Genomic DNA, 21,230 nt, shown 5'->3' with positions numbered 1-21,230 from the left:
AAACAGCTGGAAAAGAATAGCTACGAGATGGATAGACTGAACCTAAACAGAAGAAGGAAGAGAAGTGGCAGGGGAGAATTGGAAGAGAAAGAAAAAAGAGGAGGTTTGGAATAAGGAGTATGGGGGAAACCAGAGGAAAGATATGCAAAGTTCTTAGGAAAACGGGCATTAAAATTTACAGGAATGGAGGGTGAAGCATCTTAAGAATAGCAAAGAATGCAAACAAGAAAAAGGAAAACAGAGAAGAGGAAGGGATTATCTACGAAGTGAAGTGTAAAGAATGTCCGAGTGTGTACATAGGAGAAATGAAAAAGAGGCTGAAAGAAAGGTTGAAACAACATAGGGATGACGTACGACTTAAGAGAGAGAGAAATGCGATATTTAAGTACACGAGAGAAACAGGACATGACATAAGAGTGGGATGAGGCTAAACAGATAGGAAGGGAGAAGAGAGTACTAGTGAGAAAATGGAAGGAGGCCAAGGAAACAGAGAAGAAAGGAGAAGAAGACACAATGAACTGGAATGGGGGACTGAAGATAAACAAAGAATGGAAGAAGGTGTTAGAAAGAGTGGAAAGGACAAGAGTGAAAGAGGAGAGAAGAAGGAAGAGGAATGAAGAAAGAAAGGAAAAAGAGTGAGATAAATAGTCCAACCACTTTTCAGATGATAGGAAATGTTTAGCTAAATCACCTGTCCGGTGAAAGTACAGTTCACAAGGGAAGGCCACCTGCTGGAATGTTACAGAAAAAAACAACTTTCTAATAATCTTGTGTCTGGAGGGGAGTGATTTTTGTGTGTATATATCTTCCTGTTTTGTACCTTGTTTCATTTGTACTTGGTACAGAGTCTGAAGAAGACCTTGCTAGAAGGTTGAAACATTACGTTTAGTTTATGTTTTAAAATAAAATAAATTTCTGCTGTGGTCAGCAAATTGATTTTTTCATATCATGGAAACAAGGCTTAATGGTGTTATACAGGGTAAGTCAAAATGATGGACCCGATTACAGAAATTTATTCTGTGAAATCTAATAAACAGATGTTATTGTGAGACATGTGTTTCGAAAGTTTAACTTTCAAAGTTTAGTTTCCACGCAGTGTTTCCACTTTCTACCGCTAGGAGTCAGCAGCGAGCAGGAAAATGGCGTTGACTTGAGAACAGAGATCTTTCTGTGTGCTTGATTATCATGTGAACAAGTCTGTGATTAGTGTGCAACGGCATTTCCCTACCAAATATCGGAGAGAACCACCTACGGGGAAGGCCATTCGTAAGTGGTATTAACATTTCAGAGATTCGGGTTGGATCTGTGAACGAAAATCGACTGGCCATCCGTCGACTGGGGAAGAGACAGTGGAACGAGTGCTCACATATTTCGTGCGGAGTCCACAGAAGTCCACCTACCGGGCAGCGAGAGAACTTCAACTTCCACTGAAAACTGTCTGGTGGGTTCTGCGGAAACGTTTATAAAATGAAACCTACCGCTTGCAACTAGTTCAAGCCTTAAAAGACACTGATTATGCTTTTGCTGATTTCCTCGCATTAATGGAAACGGATGGGTTCTCTGAGAGGTTAATTTACAGTGATGAAGCAACTTTTCACCTTTCAGGGAAAGTGATTTGGGGAAATGCTAACCCCCCATGAATTTGTGGAACACGAACGCGATTCTCCAAAAGTGAATGCCTTTTGTGCCATTTCCCATGAAAAGATTTATGGGCCCTTTTTCTTCCATGAACGTACTGTGACAGGACTTGTTTTCCTTGATATACTGCAACTATGGCTCCTTCCACAGCTTGCAAAGGATAGCGCAAATTTCATTCTCCGATTCGATGATGCCCCTCCGCATTACCATGGCAGCGTTCGGGACCATCTCAATGGGGCATTGGAACAACGTTGGATAGGCCATGCATCTCCGGAGGATCGACCTCTCCTTCATTGGCCACCTCGTTCCCCCGACTTGCCCTCATGTGATTTCTTCACGTGGGGTTTTGTCAAGGATCATGTTTACGTACCACCACTTCCAACAACATTGGATGACCTGCGTGCCCGCATCACAGCAGCCATTGCTGATATTGACCGCAACATGCTACACAAGGTTTGGCAGGAGATAGATTATCGGCTTAATGTGTGCTGTGTTACGCGAGGTGCTCACATAGAACACTTGGGATTTGTTTGAAAAAAACTTTGACAGTTTACCTTTCTTAGCACATGTCTCACAATAACATTTGTTTATTATGTTTCACAGAATAAATGTCTGAAATCGGGTCCATCATTTTGACTTACCCTGTATTATCAAATATGCAAAAACTCCATACTCCATGCATATACTACAACAATAATATTTAATATGACTTTCCAGGTTTGATTATTTTTATGAAATTCTCTGATCTTTCCACAATCTTCAGGGGAATGAGAACACCCAAATACATTAAGATCACATGATCAAGATGACCAGTACACTGAACCTTTTATCCCAATTCGTCTATCATGAAACATATCACTGATGTTAATTACGGTACTCTTTGATATATAGTACTTAGTAAATAAACACCACAATGCCTCCTCCTCACCTAAAACATATGCCACGAGGTACATTCCAGAAGTGCCAAAACCTCCCAAGAATATGAAGCAAAGGTACATGATGTAACTGGTAGCAAGAGCTTGTCCTAATCCTGCTATGCACAAGATAATGACAATAACCATGAACATTGTCTTTCTCCCTAGCCTAGAAAAGAAGAGACAACAACAAGCAACTATCTCCACATTTCACTGTAAAAAATTCAAAACATGTGATCTATCGTGGTCCATTAACTTTACTAAAATAGGGAACATGAATTATGCCTTTGATATAGTCCTCTGAATCATGTCAATCATTCATCATTTGGTGACTGAACAGTCTATTACACATCTATATACATCTATATTGATTTTTATGAATACACATATACCGGGTGAGGCACCTAAAAGTACCACAGCGAATAGTTCTGAAACACGAAGGTTTACGGCAGTCCTGAAATGACCGATGTAAATGTGGTCAAGTGGCCCAGTAGACAGAGCATGTCTGGTCTCTAGTCAACATCTTGAAGTCTGCCATTTTGGATTCAGCTCATGTTCTTGAAATGGGAAGGGAGTCATGTGAAATGTCCATAACGAAGGGACATGTTTGGAAATGGAACGGTCCTGCGTTACATGAAGCAAGTACAAATAAGGGTGGAGATACGGATTGACTTTGTAATAATGTTGAACAAAACAAAGTTCAGACTTCGTTCGGGACATTTGACTTTCTGATAATTGGCGGGTCCCTGAATACATATGATACTTTTGTGACCCGCATTCTGCTTTCCGTTTGTGTGAAAACCGCGTATCAATGGCACTTCTTGTTTCTTATTTGAGGTGGTCTCCCTGAATTTGGTCCACATCTTCTTGTGATGTCTGTGGCAAATGCGGACGCTGGTCATTGCGAACGCCCACACTCACACTGAGCACACCACAATTTCAATGCGATCTTTATGAGTTTTTGACATGCTGGTTCACCTGGAACAAGGATAACAACCTTCCATTACATTGATGACAATCCTACTTCGGTCAATACTAACTTTCTTTAGAATGAAGTTATGTAGAAAACAACTTCTGTTTCATGTTTCTGAGTCAATTCTAGCCTGAAATCATGTATCACATGACCCCCTTCCCATTTCAAGAACATGAGCTAAATCCAAGTTGGCGGACTTCAAGATGGTGACTAGAGACAAGACATGCTCTGTCCACTGGGCCCCTTGACCAGGCACGTATCCAGGAATTCCTTTCGGGAGGGGCTCAACACCATTTTTTAAGGGGTACAGTAAGAACCTCACAACTGTATGTTCAAGACCAGTGGTGGCAATTGGGTTCCAAAACGGGGGGGGGGGGGGGGGGGTGCGGAGGGCGTTGCAAGAAAAGTTTATTTTCTCTTGGTAGACAAGGCTTAACATTGAGGCCATAATGTTGAGGCAAGAAAATAAAAAATGGGGAGCAACTATCCCTTAAATCGTCGCCACTGCAAGGCTGTCATTTTAATCAGAACGTGAAATCGGAACATTTTTTACCACTAAACTCCTCTGTTTCCATCCATTAACATTGTGTGCTGGAACCATCTCAGTATGTGTGTTTGTCCATTTCTTCTCATGAGGCATAAAAACATCTATGGTGACTCCAAAAATAGTATGCGTAACCCCTCTCCCTTCCGAAAATCCTGGGCACGCCTCTCTTTATCTCGGACACATTTTTTAAAATCAAGTCACCAGAAGTTTTTATCATTCCTTATTGGAGATTGAAGTAAGATGCTTTCTTCCTGCAGGTTTGGATATGATCCCTTAGGGTGCTGTCGTCTGCCTGCTTTCACACCTAACCTTAACAAGGCCCTAATTTTCCATCCTTTTGACTTGGATTTTCAAGACTTAGGAAGGTTTTAGACCGAAGGGACACGCGATACATGTCGATTGGAATGGGCCAATCAACAGCAACGTTTCACACCGTAGCGACACAAATGGCCACACAAACCTAATCTTCAGGCGACACGGTGTGATATCTCCTTATTAGGCCACTGTCATTGTCACCTCGAAGTAGTAGCTCTTGTTGACCAGAGAAAAAAATTCTTCTCAACCGGTGGGAATGCTCCTCAGTTTTCTTCTCTCTCCTACATTTTCTGTGCTTGTTCACTATACAGGCAACACCTTACGATTTGATATACACAGGACATGTACTATGTAGACATTTTAACGAAAAATCGGTTGAAGTCAAGGATGGCTAGGTGGCTCAGTTGGTAGAGCCCTGATTTGGGTCCTGGTAGACCTGGTAGACTGGTAGATTTGGGTCCTGCAATTTCCACCTAAAATGTTTACATATGCAACATCTTGCTTTCCCTTCTCGACATTCATAAAATTTTCGGCTGTCTCTTTATGGTAGTTAAGTGTTTGAATGTGTTTCGAACCCAGTAGGCTTAAACAAAAGTATTTTTTATACAATGAAATTCTCGGACTGCATATACGAAATTTAGTTCTGGCAAAACTAAATCATCACTCAAAACTTTGATTTTCAGTTGATCTATGCAGCTTATTTCTGTTTTAATAAACCACTCCAATATCCGGTACTGCTGAAATATTCACTTTGGAGAGAGAGAGAGGGGCCTTGATCTCTTCGGCCCTCAAACCGAACTAACACTACACTGAGGCCCCAGAAGTTCTGCTGTCGTCAATGTCTTCATTTTCGAATCACTATATCTTATAAAGCAACCAGAGGACGCTGACTGATCTGAATACCAATCTACTGTATGAATTGTCACACTTACCTCTGAAATCTCATTAACCGATTCTTTGTACAGATCAACCGAAAAATTGAATTCCCGTATTTATATCCTCATTATGTTCTAGAACGTTTCGCAGATAAAACGATTCGTTAATATTGCCAGTAGTTGACTCCTTCTCTCATTCAAGAACGTACCCTCTCCCGCCTTCCAGAGATTAGAAATTACAACGAATCGCCCTACGTTAGGCGCTACCTTTGTTGTGCAGCTTCCAAATGCTGACAAGTCTCTACATAGTGCTCAAGTGCGCTGCGACAACACCGAAAACGCAAGAAAAGTTTACATGCAAGATTATGAACAACAGGGTTATAGAACATTCTCCACCTTGCCTCGATAATTGTCTATCTCCTTAAATCATCGTCACATTATTCAAAAAGCAAAAAACCTAATTTTACCTAGTGTAAAATAAAAAATGTCCTGGGGAAGGGGGGCTCGAGCCACCTGAACCCAACCTTGGATACGTGCTATTAACAATAACAGGGTTATAGAACATTCTCCGTCTTGTCTCGATAATTATTTCTCCCAAATTATCACATTATTCAAGAAGCCAAAATCCTAATTTTATCTAGTGTAAACAGAAAAAATTCCTGAAGGGGGGCTCAAGCCTCCTGATTCCCACCTTGGATAACTGCTATTGACAATAATAATGTTATCAACACTCTCCGTCTTGTTTCGATAATTATTTCTCTCAGATTTATAAATTTATTATCTTCACATTATTCAAGACGCCAAAAATCTAATTTATCTAGTGTAAATTGAAAAATTTCCTGAATGGGGGGGGGGGGCGCTTGAGCCACCTCATCCCCACATTGGATACGTGCTATTAACAATAACAGGGATATAAAACATTCTCTATCTTGCCTCGATAATTATTTCTCTCCTTACATTATTTTCACATTATTCAAGAAGCCAAAAACCTAATTTTATCTAACGTAAACTGAAAAATTTCCTGGGGAGATGGTCGAGCCCCCTGTGCCCCATCTTGGATACGTGCTATTATCAATAACAGGGTTACGGAATATCTTGCCTCGATAATTATTTATCTCCTTAAATTATTGTCACATTATTTTATTTCACACCACAAGAAACCAAAAACCTCATTTTATCTAGTGTAAACTTAAAACTTTCGGGGGGGGGGGGGGCTCGAGCCCCCTAAGCCCCCCCTCTGGATACGTGCCTGCCCTAGACCACATTTACATCGGTGACATCAGAACTGCCATAAACCTTCACGTTTCAGAACTATTCGCTGTGGTGCTTTAAGTTACCCCACCCGGTATATTGTCAGATTCTTTTTTTCCAACAATGCACTTTGTGTAGTCACCTATGTTCTCCAGATTAGCTATTGATTTCCATATTCAATTTTATATATATATATATATATATCATATTTGTAATGTTTCTAATAATTTAGATGTTTGTAATAATAAGACATCAAATCCCAAGAGAATGAAAAATACTGAAATTCGAATGATACAAAATGAATGAATGAATAAGTTACATTTTTGGACACGTCTGCACCCTTCTAAGTCTAGGAGGAAAAATCATCTTATCTAAAACCCTTACCTTAAAGTTAAAAAAAGGGGTGTAAAGAACTTCTCGATTGATTGATTGATATGCTTTATTTTACTTCACTTTTTGTGCCACTTTTAGCTAATTTGTGAAGATGAGGATAATTGAAGATACATATAATGAAATTGATGAATGAACACTCACAAACATCCATGCCCAGGCTGGGATTCAAACCCAGGACCCCTGGCAACATAGTGCGATGTGCTAACCACTCTGCCACGGGGGTTAGCAGAACCTCTTCAGAAAGGTTAAAAGTTCAAGGCTGTAAAGAGACCTGCACAGGACAAACACAACACATTAAAAACATAAGGACATACTAAAAAAAGTTTCTCATAGACAGTAGAAGAGACCCAATCTTCTCAAAAGCTAAAAATACTTGCTAAAACACAGTCTTCATCAATGATAAATCGTTGAGAATAATATGTCAAACATTTAAAACAGCATTACATACACAACACATTGAAGTGTCCAGCCCCTGCAAAATTTCCAAGATACTGAAATACCAAAATGCCAAAGATCCCGAAAACCACATAGGTAGAGAATGTTAGATACCTGATCTTGTCACTGGTCTGGGCATGTATTTCTTTGTGAATTTCTTGTAATCACCATTCATCTCTCGTTGTTACGATTAGTCTAAAGAGGCAGAGAAGTGACAATAAAGAGAAAAAAAAGTTTTAATACTGGCAACTCAGTATTTTCAATTACCAATGCATCAGTTTTGGCACATAAAAGCAACATACCTGTCAGAGAAATTCCCAACAATGAGCGTGCTGAAGAAGAATGACATGAAATTAATTGTTCCAACCATTGAGAGCATCCATCTCTTGTCACAAGTTAGGTCCCACTGGAAGTAGATGAGCCTTGTCTCATTATGAAAACATTACACGAACCCCACTGCAAAAATAACAATACAATACTGCTATTCGAAAATGGTCTACATTGTGATCACAATAAACTCTTTAATTCATAACACAAAGTATATCAGAGGCAGGGAAAACATCAGTCAGAAGTAAAGCTGAATCACAACTGTGATGTCACCAATTGACTGACATGCTTCCTACTGATGGGGGAGATTAATTATGTACTATCACAATTGTCTGTCTGATACAGTTATGTCCATGTATTGGTTTGTTTGTAATGTAAGACTAATTTACCAATGGGATATTTCTATAAATAACCTCCAATTTAGTATAGAATTCTACAATTTTTTTTAATGAACATGAAGGTTTTGTAAATGTCTAAATTAGGGCCAAGCCCTGCTCTGGAAATTTCTACTATACAATAGACAAATTCTACTGTTTTCAAATGTCTTCTACTGTGTACTGTGAAATGTACTGAAATCCTATTGTAGATCTACTGTACAGCTACTGTGAATAATAATCCGTAAAACTTGCCTCAATATATTATAAAATCATTTATTGACTCCAAGAATAGACATATTTATTCTTGACACCATATTTTCAGTGATTTTGAAGTGCATTGGAAAAACAGAACATCAACTGAATTTCTACTGTTTCTATAATGAATACTACTACTACTAACTACAACTCTTTCTTAAGAAATAACTCCACTTAAAGCAGCTAGTACTGTAGTGTGAATACATTATCATATCAGTTGATATATTTTTTTTCAGCATGTAATTTCCATGGTTATTATTATATCTGTGTAGTGCAATTGCAGAAAGGAGCCATCTTTTGATCAACGTGGTCAACAGCGTTTGCTTGTTTGGTTTTTCAAGCATTGAGGGTCAGATCTTCGTAAAAGTATTTTTTTTTCTTGTTTTCGTGTGAATATATGAAGAACAATATGTCAATTTATGTGTAAAACAGTATGTTTTTCAATTTTCTACAGGTGCGTTAACCACAATGAAGCTACCCACTTAAAAACGTATTCACTACATTTGACTTTTTGTTGTTGTGTGAACACATTCTAGCAAGTTGCACATAAGATTTTTCCATTGCATTTTCAGTTGTATTGATAATAAATTTTTCATTACTGATAATAGTACTGTTTTCATACATCTATATGCTGAACACAATAAAATATGTTGGTTGTACAATTATGTTACTGAAAACATTAAGAGTACAGATCAGCTACTTAAGATAGAAGAAATGGTTGGACTATAAAAAACAGCAGAAAACATTAGCAGTACAGTTCACCTACTGAAAACAGTAGACACAGTTGGGCTACGAAAAACACTAGAAAACATTTTAGGAGTAGTTCAGCTACTGAAAACAGTAGACACAGTTGGGCTACTAAAAACAGTAGAAGACAATAGCATTACAGTTCAGCTACTGAAAACAGTAGATGTTTCAAAACACCCATTGATTTACTGAAAACAGTAGATAAAATTTTCAGTAGGGGGAAACACTGACACAAATGTGATATGAATATCTTTAAGTACACAATCTAATGATATGCTTCTTTGTCTGTCTTTCTTGCTTTTTTATTGATTCCACAAATCCCAGATGCAACCCTGTAATTCTTTCTAATTCTACATATCGTTCAAAGGCTAAAGACAAAGCAGACTGTGTTTAATATTTTAACTAAAGTCCCATTCATCATAATCCCACGGTCCTTTTTAATGACTACATTAATTAGTCGAATCATAAAGTTTGTTTGACAATTATTCATTAGTAAAATATTTTTTAAAAATAATTTGGCAATGTAAATTTTAAATAATTATATTTATAGTGATCTTCAATAAATGATAAGCAAATGTTTCCTTACCTCTGTTGCTATAGTAGTTTCAGACTTGTCATACACCCAGTGATCACAAAGAGTTGTTTTGTTACTGAAATCAACTGCAAGGCAAGTGTCATTTTTAGTGTTATCTTTTCTCGCATATATTAGGCATTCATCGGAAATGTTTGTGCTATCTTTTGTTATGATAGGAATAGCATTGGCTGCCCATGGAATAGAATATTCAGGATCTGTAGCATTGTCACATCCAGGTACAAAACACCTGAAATAAAAATGTGCACAATTACAAAACATTTCGACAACAAGGATAGGGGGTTTGCAGTGGATAAAAACTAATCACTGGTTGAAAATAGTGACCATAATAATAATAAACTGAGCAGATAATTACTGACCAATTTAAATACAGCCTATCAATAATTTTGCATTTTAACAGTAAAATTGGTCATTTTAAAAAATTACTACATGGCATACAACATTCCCACTGCCATTCATCACATCATTTTATTGAACATGAAACTAATATACAGGCAGTGATGTGCACTAAGGAGTAGCTAGTCTAGCAGTGATAGATCAATCAATCTTCACATCTCTAATTATTCTCAAATCAGAATATTTATTGTCTTGTTGAAGCCACAGTTCATATGCAACACTTTTCTTCACGTGCGTCTCATCCCTCAGCACGGGCAAGGCTGGAAGGAGCTACTTTAGCTGGCTTTTCCACAGCCTCACCAGCTTCAGGTAGAGACAGCCACCGGAAAGGAAAGGGAAGATTTCTGCCTCTACCTCCCTTGCCCCCCCCTTGCTGCAATGGTTGAAAGGTCGTGGTTTCAGGTATCCCAGTCTATATCCCCTATCGGAACAGATAAAGGATTGGTTTCCCCTCGATCCCTTTATAAATCCTCTGAAGAACTCGGAGGAGAAATTTCTGCAGTACTTATGTTCTCTGTATTTACACCAGAACTTTTTACATGTTGTATATGTATAATATGGGGAGTAGTTTTATTATTTATGAATGGGAACTTTTTATGTGCAGACAAAAATACTTGGAAATGTTATGCTTTCTTTTTTTTCAAATATGGAAGATATAATGATTAAACAACAAATATATGCTCACATTCTCTCTCGGTCTTGTTTTAGTAGTGTTTTTATTTAAATATGCTAATCTCTTGGCTTCCAATGAAAACAATTGGGCAAGAGAACATGTGTTTTTATTGTTGTTGTTGGTTTGGTTTATTTTACTTCACTTATCTACCACATTTGGTTATTGTGAGGATGAGGATGACTGTTGATATGATGAAATTGATGAATGAACATCACAAAGCACCTATACCCAGGTCAGGATTTGAACCCATGATGAACGAGCATTCTTGTTCCTATGTCTTGTACTCTGCCATGAATAATGATATAATTTGGAATGAAATATGTATCCAAGAACTCAAGAAGCTAAATGAATATTACAGAACAACAACAACAACAAAAACAACAACAACAAAAATGTTCTATGTTATCAGTTCATCCTCCTTTACTACATTGAATCTTTGCCACCTCCCATCACTTTTTCTAGCTGCATAGATTTAATCGCGATAATAAGTAGCTAATGAGTTAATGAAAGTCATGAAGGACAATCATAAATAGAGAACTCTAGACTCCTGATTTCGCATTGCCCTGGTGATGCAGCGTTGCTGTTCCAGCACTTTACCTAATCTCTGCCATGATGAACGTTGACCAAATTAAATAAGTGAAGAGTGGTTACAAAGAAACACTGATGCACAGCCCAGAATTTGATTCCAGATCCTTCAGTAATGAGATCGTGAGATGGAGGAATTAAAGAAATCAAGCAATACAAAATCTTTCAAAAAACATGAATCATATGCAAAGATAGTGTTTAAAAAATTCAATTGAAAAATAGCATTGTGGAAAAATGCAGTTTGCTTTACCAATACCCACGTATCCGAATGTTACAGCTTTCTCTCGTTTTTGTGGGGGAAGTGGTTATCACAATATGCTACAGCACCAGGGGTCCCGGGTTTAAACCACAACCTGGGTATGGGTATTCTTTGCGAGTATCCCTTCATCAATTTCATCATATCATCGCCCATCCTCAACCCTGCGATTAACCAAATGTGGCAACAGGCTACAGTAAACAACAAAAATCAAATTGTTGATTGATAGTTTGATTTAGTTTACTTTACTTTACTTTTCTGCCACTTTTGGCTAATTGAAAAGATGATACGATAAAATTGATGAAGGGACACACACAAAGACCACCCATGCCCACCCACTATATTTTCTAATATCTTGTTTCGTCCATAATTCCGATGATGAGGTTAATTGTGACGATTATGACCAATCTTGAATGCTATCTATTGCTGCAAGTCACGCATAATTTCTGATTAGTTACAAATAAAGGATAGTGGTAAACAGAATTCAGGTTTTGACAAATGATCACACTTATTGCAATCGCTCAATCCCTAACAACACTGCAATCTATGTATTTGTGTGTTGCACGGAAGGAGAAGGGGGGAATTCTATGAAGTATGAATTACGATGGTGATAAATGTCATGGTCTCAAGTTAGGACAGTTATACTGTACTGTGGGATACATAAATGGATTAATATATTCGTTGATTTCCCCACATACACTATGAGTTCTTGAACAATGTGTTGCATAAAACTAAGTGAATGAACATTGGAATAGACAATTTACCTGGTAATGTTTATGCATCCCACTCTACTTATAAGTGAGTAGACAGACATTTTGAATAATTATGAATAATTTTGCACTCAACAAAGAAAATCGCTTGCTACCAGAGGAGTATCCAGGATTTTGCAAAGAGGTGGGGGGAGGGGTACATGTACTTGTTTGTAGAAGTCATGTTTCATTTTGCCATTTTTTCCTGTCTTTGATGTGGGATACTTAGCAATACTGGGCCTACGGGGGATGGGGGTTATGACCCCCACCAACACTTCTTGGGCACACCACTGATTACTACCCAAAGTGTCAACATCACCGCACATCACTGTATACAGGGTGTCCAAAAAAGAACTCAAGAGGTTTTGAATTCAAGTTATTTTATTACATTCTGAATTAGGTGTGTATGTAATGTATTTGTTGGAAGTACAATGTTCCAAGTTTCATTACCTTTAGTGTAATTCAATGTGTGTACCATTTATAGCTCTACAGACGTCAAGCCGATAATCCACTTCAGTTCAGGAATTTCAACTATGATTGTGGTTATGCTTTGGTGCAGGTGTGTGGTGAAGTGACATGTTTTGGATACACAATGTCTTTAAGGGGGAAAAAAAATCATTGGCATCAAATTGGGACTTCGTAGTGCACAAGGAAAGGGAACTGCCCTGGCTATCGGTTGCACAGCCCCTATGAACAGCTTCGCTTGTAAAACTATGTGATGTTGCTCATCTGGTGATGTATATGTGAAGTAAAACTTGGTTCTTGTTGCTTCACGATTACACTCAAAACACCGTTGTATGATGCAGCATGTACTAGTGTTTGTAACCTTGAGAGTTCTTTTTCGGACATGCTGTATATATGAAGATAAGGCAATATTTTAATTTCATACTAAAAAAATTAATTCAGTGAGAGTCTCAGCTACTGGATGGGTCACAGGTGGCAGATAGTGAAACCTCTCTCAGATATGAGGGGGAGCTGCGAATAAGGTGAAATCATATCCATACTCGTAATGCCTTTCCTGTATTTGCCTTATGGTGAATATCACATCTACTGTTGATCTGCCTCTTCTAAATCCATACTGTTCCTCTCTCATGTTCAGCTCTGTTACTTCCCTTATTCTTTTCTCTAATATTTACTCATACACCTTTGCTGAGTGGCACATTAGTGTTATTCCTCTGTATTTTTACATTCCATTCTGTCCCCTTTCTTCAACATGGGAACTATTAGTCCCTTTGTCCAACATCTTGGCACTTCTCTCTCTTGCCACACTGTTTACAACACTCAATAACAGTACTTTCATAATTCCTACATAAAAACACACACACATTATTCGTCTTTGAAGAACAACAACTTGGGATTTCAGGAAGATAATTAGTTTACTTTCATTTTAAGCTAATTCAATGAAACTGTCATTGTCAACAGTGTGCTCAGGAGAGAGCATAACACTAAAATAAATCATAAATTACATGGAGAAAATAGCGATCATGACCGTTTGACATTTAAAATAAGTGCAACCATCCTCCCTTGGCATTTACAATATGTGCAATCGACCTAACTTCACATTTTAAAACAAATACTCATTTTAAAACAAAGCCATTACTTGGTATTTTAACTCAAAGGACATTACTTTAGCATTTTAAATTAAAGGCCATCACTTGGCATTTTAAAACAAATGTCAAAACTTGACATTAAAAAACGTCTAAAATTATGTGACTGTCATCACTTGATATCCACAAGGTTGTTCAAGTTCAAGCTTTTATTTCTAGGAGAAGAAAAATGGAAAGTCTACAAACACCAAACTTTGTCAGTTTTACAAGGTATTCACCATGTGTGTCCAGGCACCACTCCATCGTTCTGGAATTTCTCTGATTCCTTTGGCGTAGAAAGAACTTTCTTCCTGTTGTAGCCACTGTAGGACATCTTTTGTCACTGCTTCAGAAGTTCAAACAAATCTGATAACACTAAGGGCTAAGTCTGGATTGTAAGTGCACAAGGCAACACTTTCCAGTGCATTTTAGCAAGAACTGCTGGTGTCAAATTTAATGTGGGGCCGAGCATTGTGATTGTGAAGAATTACAGACAACATACCAAGTCTTTTCTTACAAAAGACATTTCGTAGGGCACCATTTGTCAATGTGTAGCAATACTAGCTGTTAATTCTGACATTTTCTCCAAAAAATCCACATGAATAATAACTTGCATGTCCTAGTCTGACGAACATGTCCAGGTGGTTCATTCATCAACAACTATTGTTCTTCAGCAAACTGTTGGCATCATTCATATACACACTCTTGCCCGTGACATCGTTGATTCCCTATACTGTGCTTGTAAACTTGTCAAAATTTCAGTTGTATTCACATTATCTTTCACAAGGAACTGGATTATACAATGCTGCCATTTTTTCTGATACAATTGCCCATGCGAAAACTTAATTGAGGCGAACATGCATTACTCATGAAGGATAAAGGTACATCCTCCTGCAGTTATAATCTCCAGCTAGCTATTCACCACTTTTTTATACAAAAATGTCTCGATTAAAACTGAACGAGCTTTGTAATATTAATAATCACCCCAAATGATGTCTAAAATTAAATGATTTCCTCCCTTTGATGTTTGAAGGTCAATCATCAACTCCAAGGCATCAAAAAATAACAAAATGTCAATTATCACAAGAGTAAAAGGTAATTGCCCTCTTCGTTGATGTCTAAAAAGGTGATCACTTCTCTTCACATTTTAAATTAAGTGTTCACCCTAGTGTGTCACAGAATCTAACACAAGACTGTTAAAAAAATACCCTTCGTGACAAAGGAACATTAATCTGACACTGCGTTGACTTTTTAGAAGAAGAAAAAAAACAATTTCAGCCTACCTGTATGGAGGAGCACCTGCAGTGAAGACGAAAGTTAGAGAGCTAATACCAATGAAGAAGATTGGAAGACACAGCCATGCAAAATTTAGCCTCTGGAACTTTCCAAATGCTCCAAGATCCGTCATAAGTTTATCCACATCAATCCCATCTGGAAAAAAGATCAACAATGCAATAATATAAATTCTATACAAGCTTGGTACTCCATACAAGCATTCCTGTTATAGTTTTAGCAAGTTTAATGCACTAAACACAAAAACAAATGAAAATTTGTTTTCTTTCATAGATAGCAAGTCTCGGTAACTTTTTCTTTCTCATAAATACGTGAAAACAGTTTCTGCACCAGTGTAAGGTATCTAAGGGTATTTATAATACACAAATCTTTACAGAATGTTTCTGTATAATAATGACATAAATAAGAATCAGTTAAATATAAACATTGGAATCAGGCCAAAAAATTATCAGAGAGTACATCTGCATTGTTAAATTCCCTACTGCATCACATCACTAGCTGACAAGGCTGTCCGCAGGATTTTTTCTCAGGGGGCAGTAGTGCGTAAAGTGGAGGAAATGTATAGCCACTGAATCTCATGTCTTTCACGGCACCCCTCGTCCATGCTTTCACACTACAATTTCAAAATTTGAATTACATGAAGTTTCTTCAGATATCTCAGGCAAAGCAATTCCACCCACCTCCCCTGTGAGCACCCTTGCTAGCTGATATAGTAAAGAAATCAGTTGGAGCTGTTACATTCATATGCTCCGTGAGTAATCATGAGTAGTCAAATATAAAATGTGTGGCCTGGAATTTTGTAGTTTGATTATTTGTTTTATTTAACTTCGCTTTTCTGGCACTTCTGGCCAATTGCAAAGATAAGGATGTATGATGATAAGATGAAAAATAAACATGGATAGGACACAAAACAAACCCCACAGTGGATCATACTGGCTGTGGGTCCAGGAGCCAGAGCCTCGTTAGTCTACAAGAATGCAGTTTCTGCAGTGCAGTACATGGAAGGGGGAGAGGTTCACATTTGAATGCCTTCCAAAAAGGTCACCTATTACACCCTACCAGGAATTTTGTACAAGGGTAATGTGGGTATGAATAAATACAGCATTTTCAGTAGTGATTGATTGATTGATTGATTTGGTGTTTTTAAGTCCACTTTATGCACTGTAAGGCTGATTGGGACTGGACCTACAGTTTAAAGTGGGATCCGAACCACTATGTGCCTCCACCAGGTATCGGACCCGGGACCCCTTAATTACAAGGCAACGACGCTACCACTGTGCCATAGGGGAGGCCCATTTTCAGTAGTAAATGTTTCAATTAGTAACCAGTCCTCCATCCTTTGAACATGTCAGTGATATTCATTGGTTACATAGAAATAAAAAAAAAAATCTCAAAGTTTTCAATTTTAAAAATGTGTGCCAACCGCTAATATTTTTTGGGCTAAACAACAAAACATTAAAAGTGCATTGGCATTACAGAAAGCGAATGTTTCATAACAATACTAAGAATTTCAAGATTACATTTTGAATATACATGCATATCCTGTTATGATTAGATAATACTTTCAATACATCTTAGCATGTTATCTTGGGACTTTTGATTCAGTGCCTCACTGCACGTCTTGAACTTTGACTGTTGGGGTCAAATTGCAGATCAACAATTTCTTGATTATGATTGATGTAAACTAAACACACATGTTCCAGAGTGCACATTTTCTTTTAACCTTAACACTGGTATCCTAAAACGTGTTAATCTATCCTATTTAAATCGATAATTATAGATAAACATACTGTTACATCATGCATAAGTTGTAGGTTACAGTAGCTTTTGATGTTCACAGTTAGGTTCTCAATGGCTTGAACTGTGTTAGAATTCATGATGCTAACAGGGCAACCAGGGATGAGAGCATCTTCAAGGCTCATGGTGCCAGTTTTGAATAAATGACAATGCCATACCCTCCTTATTTCCTGGACCTGGCCACTGAAAGAGACCTTGTTGATCTTCTAGAGAGACAATAACAAATTTTAACCTAGCTTAAAAGTTGAGTATTTCTCTATTTTGTTCCTCGTATAAAAAATTAAAATATTACAAACCACAATACTCAAAACTATTAAAAATACTTCAATAATAGAATATTTTGGAGAATTGTACATGCATTTAAAAGAAATATGTAATAAATTTAATTTAAAAGAAATATGTAATAAATTTATTTGTTAAACTTTCATGTTCACAAAGTGTTGCTTCATCATTTCATATGTCATGTATAGATTTCAATAATAAAACATTTAACAAAGAAAACAGAGATTGTATGACACCATAAGCCATTTTTCCTAATAATAGACACTTCTCAATAGCGGAGATTTTTATGTTTCATATTTGTGTGCATTATAAAGAATTTTCAGTGTGTGTGTATACACACACACTTGAAAGGGTTCCTGTGTAGTCAAAGGGTTGCTACTATCTCCTTCAGTGTGGACCTTCTACATTCAATTAATAATTTGAAAACTATTTACAAAGTCCTTATCTATGGCCGTGGACTCCGACTGCGGGATGGCATGGGTTCGAGTCTGCCTGGGTTCTCGGGCTGTGTATACAGAAGGTCGATCCGCGAATATGTGTCCGACTTTGGACTAGCACTTGCCTTATGGAAATCCACAGGACCACCATCGGTTGGCCTCAATGTGATCACCGTGTGTCTTGGCAATAGCCCTGGACCGTAACTTCCATTGTAGGAGGCTACAATGAAGTACAGGAAGTGGAATCTTCTGCCATTCCCCCTGACAGACTTTCCACAGGCCCCGGAGAGTGGTGACACGATGAGAGGAAAGTGCCCGTTTCTGTAGACCAAACCCACAGAAATCCATGGGACTTGCATCCGGTGACTTCACCAATATATCGTGAAATGGAATAGCCCGACTGCAGGTGTCTGTCGCCATCTGTTGCAGAAAGTTCTGGGAGATGTATGTGATGAGACCTCACACCGATAGGCCTCACTGAGGTAATGTTCACGACTTTTAAAAACCTTCCGGAGATTTAATTTCTCACACGGGGTGCGGTTCACAGTTGACTGGGCTACGTGGAGTCGTGTGGCCATCACACATTGCGTCGGGGGGGTTCCTGTAGTGCCATTCGATGCAACTTCTGAGACATGGGTGTAATCACTGCAGTGCACGCTCACTTCTTCGTTCCTCTGGTGGGCGACTGAATAGCTGGAACCTCGTGGTTTTTATGCTGCTTGATTATGTTCTTGATGGTCGTCGAACCCAAGGTGCATCCATGTTCTTTGCACTGTTTCTGAATTTTTGACACAGAGTATTTGGCGTGGAAAAGTGCAACTATGTAGCCCTCCCAAAAACGGTCCACTTTAGGAGCCATGATGCACACAACACACACTCGCAATAGTGGCACGATACTACAGGCTCTAACCGTTCTCCCATGCTTTTAACCTCTTGGATCGGTCAATTTTATGTGCAGGGGTGATGGTTCAAAATCGGACACATATACGCGGATCGACCTTCTGTAGGACCGGTGGCAACCCTCCATCGTGAGGAAATTGGGGAGCTACAAGTAAGTAGCGTAATCCTGTCTCTGAAATCTCCTATAACGGCTGAGGGTTCAACATGCTGACCCCACATCACCCCATTACCGGTTGAAGAACTACACACCTCTAGATGGGATTGTGGGAGGGAGACTGGCAGTCCGGAGATAGGCCAAGGCCCTTCTAAGGCTGTTGATTGATTTGCTTTATTTTACTTCGCTTTTTGTGCCACTTTTGGCTAATTTGCGAAGATGGTGATGAATGATGACATGATGAAGGGACACTCACAAACATCCATGCCCAGGCCGGGATTCAAACCCGGGACCCCTGGTGTCTTAGCATGATGTGCTAACACTTCGCCACGGAGGCAGGCTCTAGGGCTGTCGAGCCACGTATTATATTATATTATAAACTACGAGGGAAAGTCAGAATATAAGTTTTGCCCCCAGTTTTGCCAGGGAAATCCTACATCAATGGGGGAAACCAGGCCGTGTTGGAACACAACAGACACACATACACCAGTGGGTGAAGTACGACTGCGATCCAACAGATGGCGTGAGCATAGTGCATGCAAAGGAGGGGAGGTGCCTCTCAATCGTGGCCTGGCAGATATGGAGAGAAGGTGCATGTTGAATTTGTGGTCAAATGAGGAAGTGAGAGCTGTTGTCCGGTATGAATGGGCACGTGGAGTATCAGGAGCAGAAATTCATAACTGCCTAGTGGAAGTGTATGGGCCAGAAGTGATCTCGAAACAAATGGTGCAGAGATGGTGTCGCCAATTCAGTGAGGGGCGTGAGCAAGTGCAGGACATACCCTTCATTGGGAGCACCTTACCCATCCGCAGTACAGTCTCGATCTCGCACCGAGTGACTTCCATCTTTTTCGGGCTTTGAAGAAGGCTCTCGGAAGGAAGGTGCATTGGAAGCAATGATGAGGTGACACATTTCATGCAACACTTCTTCTGTATGCAGGACACTAATTTTTTTCAAGAGGGTTTTTGAAGCTTATCAAGCGGTATGACAAATGTCTGAATGTCCGGGGTTCCTATGTGGAAAAATAAAGTACGTATGCTATTCCTTTTCTCATTTACGTTTTTTGCTTTTCCTTCCCATCTCTTGTCCACAGTCGCCAGGGGAAACTTATTTTCGGACTCTCCCTCGTATTTACAAAACATTCTGCACATGAGAATTATCTTTTTCTAAATACATATGGACGAGACTTTCCCATTCATGGTGCACCTGTGCTAGTACATTCAGTGCTACACATTGAGCTCTATGTTAAAATTGGCTCCTCAAGGGAACCAAATGGTCCCCCAGGTAAAAATTTATTGATTTGGTTTATTTTACTTTGCCTTTCTGCCACTTTCATCGCGAAGATGAGAATGAGTGTTGATATGATGGACACTTACAAACACTCATGTCCAGGCTGGGTTTCGAACCTGGAAACCCTGGCATCGTAGCATGATGTGCTAACCACTTCGCCATGGAGGCCAGCCCTCCAGGTAAAAAAAATAAGGCAGTTCAATACAAACATGCAGTTTATATTTTTGTTATCTTATGTTGCTTTTCCGCTGGATTTTGCTAAGCACAACATGAGTGATGTTTAGATAAGGAGGATGAGTGATGATTAGATTAAACTGAAAAGAGACTGGGACTTGAATCCAGAATTTCAGTAGCAAGATTGAGAAATCTACCACTTAAAGCTCTTGGCCACTGAGCTGGTGAACACAAAATGTTAATTCAACCAACAATTTTAATAACTGTGTACAGAGAATACGTATTAAAACACACTGCATTTTCTTTCATTGCCTTTAACTTTTGAACTTGTGAAGTTTAAAATCTGCCTGGGTGTTCTAAACATGGTACACCATCCAGTTATATTACATCAGGTTATATAAATCCGAGTCAACATCTACAGTTTCCTTTGATTCCAACTGTGCATTATGGCCATCTCTGAATCACCCTTCATTTAATCTAAGGAAAAACTCTGATCTGATGCTAGATATCTGTGCCAAAAATAATACACTGTCTGTGAAAAAGTCGGCAAAATCCATCCACAACTTTTTAATCATGATCCTACTAACCAGGCAAAGTAGGCCAAGAAAATGAAACCAATTAAATTCATTAGGACTGCTAATGAGACAAAATGACAAAACTAACAGAAAATTATTATTTACCTTTCTTAGCCATCCTTCACTTCAGGAGGATGAATACATCTGCTTGTAGAGAAAGAAGTTCAGGAAGCCACTAAAAATTGTGGCAGTTGTTTATCCTCAATGAGGATCTTTGAACCCAGCTTATCTGTGACAATCCTCTTCTCATTTTTTTTCTAATCCTACACATGATAACTGAATTTCTTCCTCTAAAATGTTTACATTGTGATTCTGAAGTGGCTACACTGCTTCCTCTTCCTGCTAAAGTACCTCCTTTATCTGCTCTTTATTTATACAGCTGTATCAGTACACCTGCTGCAAACTTTTACTGTCATTTGAAGGTAACATCCAGGACATTTTGTG

At 38.6% G+C, this 21,230-nt stretch overlaps 1 protein-coding gene across 2 annotated transcripts in view; it reads right to left on the bottom strand.

Annotated features, from left to right (window-relative positions):
- LOC145988725 (organic cation transporter protein-like) overlaps nucleotides 1–21,011 on the bottom strand; it is a 38,248-nt gene extending 17,237 nt beyond the window's left edge. Inside the window, exons 1-5 of one of the 2 annotated variants that reach the window (XM_083123839.1) lie at nucleotides 20,892–21,011; nucleotides 15,168–15,315; nucleotides 9,634–9,868; nucleotides 7,644–7,747; nucleotides 2,567–2,721 (exon numbers count right to left, since the gene is read on the bottom strand). In XM_083123839.1, coding sequence (XP_082979965.1) covers nucleotides 2,567–2,721; nucleotides 7,644–7,747; nucleotides 9,634–9,868; nucleotides 15,168–15,315; nucleotides 20,892–20,904 — 655 coding nt within the window. In that variant the 5' untranslated portion in view covers nucleotides 20,905–21,011. Of the gene's footprint in view, nucleotides 1–2,566; nucleotides 2,722–7,643; nucleotides 7,748–9,633; nucleotides 9,869–15,167; nucleotides 15,316–16,967; nucleotides 16,990–20,891 lie in introns of those variants that run through there. The other variant, XM_083123840.1, reaches the window with a different exon arrangement.
- Nucleotides 21,012–21,230: the final 219 nt, after the last annotated feature.

The sequence above is a fragment of the Lepisma saccharinum genome, chromosome 6 (assembly GCF_977018435.1).
Source record: "Lepisma saccharinum chromosome 6, izLepSacc3.1, whole genome shotgun sequence".
In the NCBI taxonomy this organism is placed as follows: Eukaryota; Metazoa; Arthropoda; class Insecta; order Zygentoma; family Lepismatidae; genus Lepisma; species Lepisma saccharinum.
Note: the sequence above shows the minus strand (reverse complement) of the source record. Positions and strands in the feature narration are given on the sequence as shown.